Below are 7,406 nucleotides of genomic sequence, written 5' to 3' on the forward strand. Positions count from 1 at the left end.
GTATCACTCTTCACCACTTGCATTGTGATATGCAGGCCAGTGTGTATCTGATTTGCCATGATATCCTGAGGACCTGGCACACAGTAGGCACTCAAATGTCTGTGTGAATGAAGGTGAAGTATAACTGTAAATACCCTAGGTATTCCCACGAGACTGGACTGTGCACATGTCTTTCAATGAGGAAAAAAGGTTGAAAACTACTGGACTTAAAAAACAACAGTACAATCATAGAATCAGAATACTAGGCAGCCATTTAAAAATGTTATATGATCCCATTTTCATCTAAAACAAAGAAGGAAGGAAAGGAAGGAATAAAGAAAGAACAAGGTAATGAGTGGCAAAGCCAGCGTTCAAACTCAGTAAGTCCTGCCCTAGAGTCCATGCTCATAGCCAATATGCTTATTTCACAGTAAGATTAGAGGTTTTTATCTTCTTTTTGCTCTTATAAATTTTCTGTAATTAACAGATACTACTCTATAATCAGAAACCTAAAAGACTATGATAACTTGGAGTGCTAGTTTACAAGTGTACACCATTGCACTTAAGATGAAAACCAGAAGCCTGCTCTGTAATTACAACGGGTGAGGGCGGGTGGCAAAGCAGTTCAAGCCCAGAAGTCACGCCCTCAGACGGAAGCGGAAAAAACGCACCAGCCCCTCAGCTTCCCGCCCAATTCCGGTCCCGCCCCCTGGCTTCAGGAGCTACCCTGTGGCGGGGGTGGTGGAGGGCTTTTTCTCGTCGACATGGCGGTTTCTCTGAACTGCTTGGTGGGCGGGGGTGTCCGTGCCGCGGTCGCTCGCTGTGGGTTTGCTACCCGGGGCGTGGCGATCCCGGGATCTGTCGGCCGTGAGCCGGACCCCGATTCCGACTGGGAGCCGGAGGAGCGGGAGCTGCAGGAGGTGGAGAGGTACCGGCTCCTTCCCGGGCCCTCAGCCTGAAGCAGGGCCTCGGGCCTGGGCGCCCCAGGCCGCGCCCCCTTGGCGCCGGGCGTCCTGCGGCGGTACTTATTTCTCACCCGTTGTCAGGGGCACAGGGGCAGCTGTTAGCTCCTTTGGGACCACGAGTCCCTTCACCAAGGACGTATTTCGTCACCCGTTTAAAGAATTCGGCAACAGCTTATGGGCTGTTGTTGTTCTTGGTGTTAGATTTCTGGGGCGGTGTTCAGAGCAGGTCTAGGCTGACAGACATGGCCAGGTTGTCCTTGGAAAGAGAAGCGGGCTGGGCGCTCTGACTTAGCCCAGGGCTCTCAAACCACCCATCTGGCTTCCACGCATGGCTTCTGCCATTGGTTCTCTCTCCCAGCGCCCTGAAACGACAGAGAAAAGCTATCCGGTTCCAGAAAATTCGGAAGCAAATGGAGGCGCCAGGTTCCCCGCCCAGGACCCTGACGTGGGAAGCCATGGAGCAGATCCGGTAAGACTGTTGGCAGTTAGGATCTGCTGTGATGAGAAGTGAAGGATACTGGGGCTTAGAACTTAGAACGTTGTTTTTGTATTTTTTGCTTTTTATCTTTCAAGATTTCTAACAGAAAAGTCAAGTAATAAGATAAACGTCGATGAGCTCGCCATCTAGATGTAATAGTTTTTAACGTTATGACACGGTTCGTTTTTTGCCGAAATTTTAAAATAGTAAGTTACAGGCGTCGCAACATTTAACCCGTATATAGTAAGTAGATCATGACGTTCTTGATCTAGGACCAGGGATGGAGCTTCCATGGTTACGTTGCTCTGAAGAGAGGCTCCGTATCTTAGAAAAGAGATCCTTTTTTAAATTTTAAGTTTTTTGTTTTGAATAGATAATACATATGGCTCAAAATGAGAACAGTATAACAGGGCATACGCATTGAGAGGTGTTAATCCCCCCTAGTCTCCTATGGATACTATTTTTAATAGGTTTTTGGGTCATTTTCTAGGTTTCTTTATGCAAATAGAAGCAAGCACGTATGAATACAGAATTTTTTTTTCACTTCTATAATCACAAACAGTAGAATACTAGAAATGCTGTTCTGTACTTTGCTTTGTTCGCTTAATATATTCTGAAACTCTTTTCACTTCCCAAGAGAGAGCTCCTCATTCTTTTCTGTAGATGCTTAGTAAACTGTAGTTTATTTTACCAGTCTTTTATGCTGGGCACTTGAATTGTTTCCACTCACTTGCTGTAACAAATAGTGCTCCAGTGCATAACTTTGTATACTCTAACTATCTGCCAGAAGTATTTACACTTACATAAATGTATGTGTTACATACCTTCCTAGAAGTAGGGTTGCTACTGAACCGAAGGGCAAATGGACTTGCATTTTGATAAATATTGCTAAATAGTCCTTTGTAGGTCATGTTCCTTTTTCCATTCCCATCAGAATAACTCTGGAATTGAGACTTAGAATAAAGGGCGTTTTGTAGAGCTGATCAAGATTTTATGAGCCTGTAGCAGCTTTCTCCTGTCAGCTTCCTCTCCTATGTTGAACACCAGCCTTTTCAACCCTTCCATCTTCCCACCTGTCACCTCCCCTTTTGTGATCAATAAATATCCTTTTATTTCAGAGAAAAAACAGGCTATTAGGTAAGAACTGTTTAAAACTTCTTGGTCTCCTCCTTACCTTCCACTCTCAATCTTGTACTCTGTTCACACCTCTGGGGAAGTGGTAGTCCTTCACTTGTCTAGGACCAGTCCTCTGGGTGCTCTAGGTCAAATCCCTACCTAATTTCTCAGGGACCTACATCTGTCAACTTAAGGTTGTCCATGTTGTGTGCCGATCTCAGTCTGTCAAAAACCAGTGTTGTGGCTGAGCCAGCCCTTGTGGTTCTTAAGACTGCAAGATGCCCTTCAGCAATAACCATCAGAAAACTGCCGGGTGGGGGGAGGGATGAGGGGTGGGGGGGGAGGGTTATTATTTACAGGACCTGGAAATTACATGGCACACCTGAGGCCACACAGCAAGGTCATGGGTAGAGAGAGGTGCAAGGGCCTGGGGTTCTTCTTTTATTGGGGTTGAGGGTGGGGGCTTAGGGTTTTGAGGGCTCACTCTTTATTGGTGAATTTAACAGGAATTTAAAATTTTTTTAAAAATTTCATTTTAAATTATTTATTTATTTTGGCTGTGCCAGGTCTTTGTTGCGGCATGCGGGATCTTTAGTTGCAGCATGCGGGGTCTTTTTTTTTTAAGTTGCGGCACACAGGATCTTTAGTTGCCGCATGCAAACTCTTAGTTGCAGCATGTGGGATCTAGTTCCTGATCAGGGATCAAACCCGGGCCCCCTGCATTGGGAGCATGGAGTCTTAGCCACTGGACCACCAGGGAAGTTCCTTAACAGGAATTTAAAGCGCAAGAAGGAAAAAAGCAAGTGGCCCAAGTGGTTAGTTATTGAAGCCAACCATAATCTCTAAAACAAACGCGCCTCAATGGAGGGGTGGGGGGAAGCCTGGCTTTTTATCTAGTTGTGTGGCTGGCAGTGTGTTTATTGGAGATAGCCATCTTTGAAGTGCATACCTTGGCAAGCAAAGCTTAAGTCAGTCACTTGGGTTACAAAGAAAAGGAAACCCAACTGTCACGGCTATACTACACTCCCTCCTCCTTTAGTTCCCTGCTGGCTCCCTGGCTCCCTACCCTCATTTTTGTTTGTTTCATCACAACAATGAAACTATTATCCACAAATCTACCAGTGACTTCCTCAGTGCTAGGCATAACTGACACTCAAGGCTTTAGTGTGACTAACATTTCTGCAGCATTTGACCTTGTCTGCATTCTTGAAATTCTCCCTTGACCCAGGCTACCACTCACTTCTATTTCTAGGACTTGTTTCTGTTTCCTCCATGGGCTCCCCGTCTTCCTCCTGTATCTTAATTATTATAGTTTTTAGAGTTGTGTCCTTGGTCATTTATCTCACTCTGAATATTTCCCTGCCTAATGCCAGCCACTTGCATGGCTTCAACCACTCCTGCTATTGGCTTATGACTTCCAGATCTATCATGTCCAGTCCATGTTTTTCTTCTGAACCCTATATAGTCAGCTGTGCACTAGATATCGCTGTTTGGCTGTCACACAGGTTCCTTAAACTCAACATGTACAAAACAGAATTCATCATTATTCCCTGACAATTTCATTCTGCTCCTATTTTTGCTATAACCCCGAATGGTCCCACCAATCACCCACTCTAAAGATACTGAATCTTGGGACTTCCCTGGTGGCGCAGTGGTTGGGAGTCCACCTGCCAATGCAGGGGACGCAGGTTCGAGCCCTGGTCTGGGAGGATCCCACATGCCTCAGAGCAACAAAGCCTGTGTGCCACAAATGTCGAGCCTGCGCTCTAGAGCCTGTGAGCCACAACTGCTGAGCCCGCATGCCACAACTACTGAAGCTCCACGTTCCTGGAGCCTGTGCTCTGCAACAAGAGGGGCCACCACAATGAGAAGCCCGCGCACTGCAATAAGGAGTGGCCTCGCTCGCCGCAACTAAAGAAAGCCTGTGCAGCAACAAAGACCCAGCACAGCCAAAAATAAATTAATTAATTAATTAACTAAAAAAAAAAAAAAAAAAGATGCTGAATCTCAGCCTATTTCTTCGCCCAGTATTTAGTTCCTTACCAAGTGTAACCACTTGGCCTTCCTAAAATATTCCTCAAGTCTCTTTCCTCCTCTGCTCTCATTGCCACTGTCTCGGTTCTGACTGCCTGGATTACTGTGACAGCCTCTTGCCTGATCTTTCCATCTCTAGTCTTGCCCTGAGAAACTACTGTTACTGAACCAGATTCATTTGCCTGATGCACAGCAAGCCATTGCTGAGACCCTGAGGTTTGCAGCAGAGAAAGGGTTTATTCATAGGCAGCCAAGCAAGGAGATGGGAGAACAAGTGTCAAATCTGCCTCCTTGAAGAAAGAGTTTTAGGATATTTATGGGGTAAAGAAACAGGGTGGTCTGAGGCTTCGGGAAAGGTGATTAAATGTTAGAAAAAGGTGAAGTAATTGGTGCTCTGAGTTACCTGGTTCTTCATGGGATGCATGTTCAGAAAATGGTGGGCAGCATTAGCATGATCTGAGGATGGAGTTTTTGGCCCTTGACATTGAAAGGTCACCCATTGGACACTTGTACAGGCCCAGCTGAATGGTCAGTGGTCTCAACTAGTTTGAACTGGGCAAAACTAGCCCCATGTTCCTGAACAACAACTTAAGCAACTGTTACCAGAGTGACCCATGGTCAGAGGTGTTATCTATAGGGGGCAGTTAAAGGAGTCTTGTGATACATTGTCTAGGCTATGTGAAGCTTGGAGGCTATGCAGTTTGCATGAACAATTAAAGCAAGCTTGGTCGGTAAAGGCAGGTTACAGGTTATTATTCATTAAGCAGGTTATAGTTCAGGGAATCTAATTGATGACTGCCCTCTTTCACTACCACTGGATTGAGCTTCAAAATGAAAATTTGCTCATGGCATTCTTCTCCTTAAACGCCGTCCTTGGTTCACTGTTGCGTTGGAATGGGCTCCGGAATCCCTGAGCGTGACATGACCCTGCTCCTGCCGCCCCGTCACACAGACTGAGCTGTTCCCAGCAAAGGTGATGTGCTTCTTCGTGTTCCACCTGCTGCTCACTCTACCATCAGTACCTTTGACCTTTTCTTCCTCTCCTCCCCTCTGCCAGCTTATGACAACTTCTCATCTTTTCAGACCAGCTCTAGCATGGACTTCCTGAAGCCATTCCTGGGCCACCCCGCAAATGTGGTGATAGCCTGTCCCTGCCTCTCCCTCCTCGGTGCTCTCACAGCATCCTCTGCTGGGATATTTCTCATAGTGTTTTTGTATGTTACTGTATCTGTCTCCATCACCAGACTGTATGTTCTTTGAAGGGAAAGACAGTCATCATGCATCCCCAGGATCTAACTGGGGCCTGCCGTGCAGTGAGAGAGGAATTCAGTTGATATGAAATGAAATGACTAAGAGTAGTTGGGTGTCGCTGTTAGCACACAGGACTGGACCGCAGCCATTTAGTAGCAGAAGATAAACACTGCATTTGCAGTTTTTCCAAGCCCTCTTCTTGTCATGTATTTAGCACTAGTATTATCAGTTAACTGTTCTGATAGGAGACTTCTTCACAGATTGAAAACCTGCTTCTTTTTTTCATAGGTATTTACACAGGGAATTTGCAGAGTCCTGGTCAGTTCCCAGATTGGCTGAAGGCTTTGATGTCAGCACTGATGTGATCCGAAGGGTTTTAAAAAGCAAGTTTGTGCCCACATTGGAGCAGAAACTGAAGCAGGATCAAAAAGTCCTTAAGAAAATTGGGCTTACCCGCTCACTCCAGCAGCTCCCAGGCTCTGGGGATACCTCAGTACCGCTTTCTGCAAGCCATTCTGTATCAGGCTCTTTGCCGATGCCCGGGGATGAAGCCTCATCCAAAGGCCATGGTCACAGCACAGCTTTGAAAGTGACAGAATTGAACACTCACAGAACAAATACACCAAGGAGACAGAAGGAAAGGAATAAAGGAATCCAGGGCCTGGAGGAGGAGAAGAGCTTTGTGCCTGTTGCTGCAGCCCCAGGTCATCCGAGAGAGCTGCAGAAGTTCACCAGTTACTGTGGAGGCACCAGAGGAACTGACAGTGATGGATTGCCAAGTGACAAGAAGCTGGCAGAGTTGAAGGCAGGGGAGCCAGGTGACCAGAACTTTAGCAACAGAGTCGTGCAGAGGGGACGAGAGTTCTTTGACAGCAATGGGAACTTCCTGTACAGAATTTGAGCTGGAGCCTGGCTTGTGGAAATGCCACATGAAACACAGCTGGGCAAGTGTATTTGGTTCTGCCTGGATTTCTGTGTGTGGATTAACCACCTTGGAATGGAGGGTAGTGATGAGCCTGGAATGTGGGATGAAAGAGCTTCTTGGATTTGAACCTGACAGAGGGCAGAGAACCTCACAGGGTAGTTCTGTGTGGGAGCGGGGTGAGTGACTGGGTAGATTCCAGCCTCCTGGAGCACTGCTCCTCCTGTGACCCACGTGGATCTTCAGGACTCAGCCTTCTTGCTTGGGCTCTCTGTATGTTGAAACCAGCCTGTATTGCATGTGTTGTTACAAGTTTCTGTGATACTTCCAGTATGTTTGGGAGGAAATTAAAAGTTTGTCTTCTCACCTCATTTACTTCTTGATTAATGAATACTAACAGTTCTGGAACTGCTTAGTCAGTTATCTTCATTATGTGCAAAATAAAGTAAAATGTAGCAGTCTGTGTTGATTGATGCTCTCTGGGATTGGGAGGGTTTACCTGTGAAGGGAAGGGAAGAGGCAAAGGGTCCCTTGTCTAAATATTGGGAGAGAGATGGGGCCAGAGGAATCCCTAATAAAGGGCTCTGTGCCTGTCAGCCCTGCTCAGTGATGGACTTCGACAGCCAAAAACTGGACGTTAGGCCTTCCCTAAACACCCAGT

The 7,406-nt window shown here is 46.4% G+C and overlaps 1 protein-coding gene across 1 annotated transcript; it reads left to right on the forward strand.

Moving 5' to 3' along the window:
- The first annotated feature begins 687 nt into the window (after window positions 1-687).
- NGRN (neugrin, neurite outgrowth associated) lies at window positions 688-7,200 on the forward strand. The gene is made up of 3 exons (XM_082647840.1): window positions 688-907; window positions 1,303-1,413; window positions 6,112-7,200. The coding sequence occupies exons 1-3, from the start codon at window positions 744-746 to the stop codon at window positions 6,722-6,724; spliced, it is 888 nt and encodes a 295-aa protein (XP_082503966.1). The 5' UTR covers window positions 688-743; the 3' UTR covers window positions 6,725-7,200.
- Window positions 7,201-7,406: the final 206 nt, after the last annotated feature.

Source organism: Grampus griseus (genome assembly GCF_964374135.1).
Source record: "Grampus griseus genome assembly, chromosome: 2".
Classification (NCBI taxonomy): domain Eukaryota; kingdom Metazoa; phylum Chordata; class Mammalia; order Artiodactyla; family Delphinidae; genus Grampus; species Grampus griseus.

What these genes read in the sequence shown, in the direction of transcription:
- NGRN (XM_082647840.1), top strand. Translation starts at nt 744, where the DNA reads ATGGCGGTTTCTCTGAACTGCTTGGTGGGCGGGGGTGTCCGTGCCGCG. An exon ending in GAGCTGCAGGAGGTGGAGAG is followed by an intron (nt 908 to 1,302) that starts GTACCGGCTCCT and finishes TCTCTCTCCCAG; the next exon opens with CGCCCTGAAACGACAGAGAA. An exon ending in GAAGCCATGGAGCAGATCCG is followed by an intron (nt 1,414 to 6,111) that starts GTAAGACTGTTG and finishes TTTTTTTCATAG; the next exon opens with GTATTTACACAGGGAATTTG.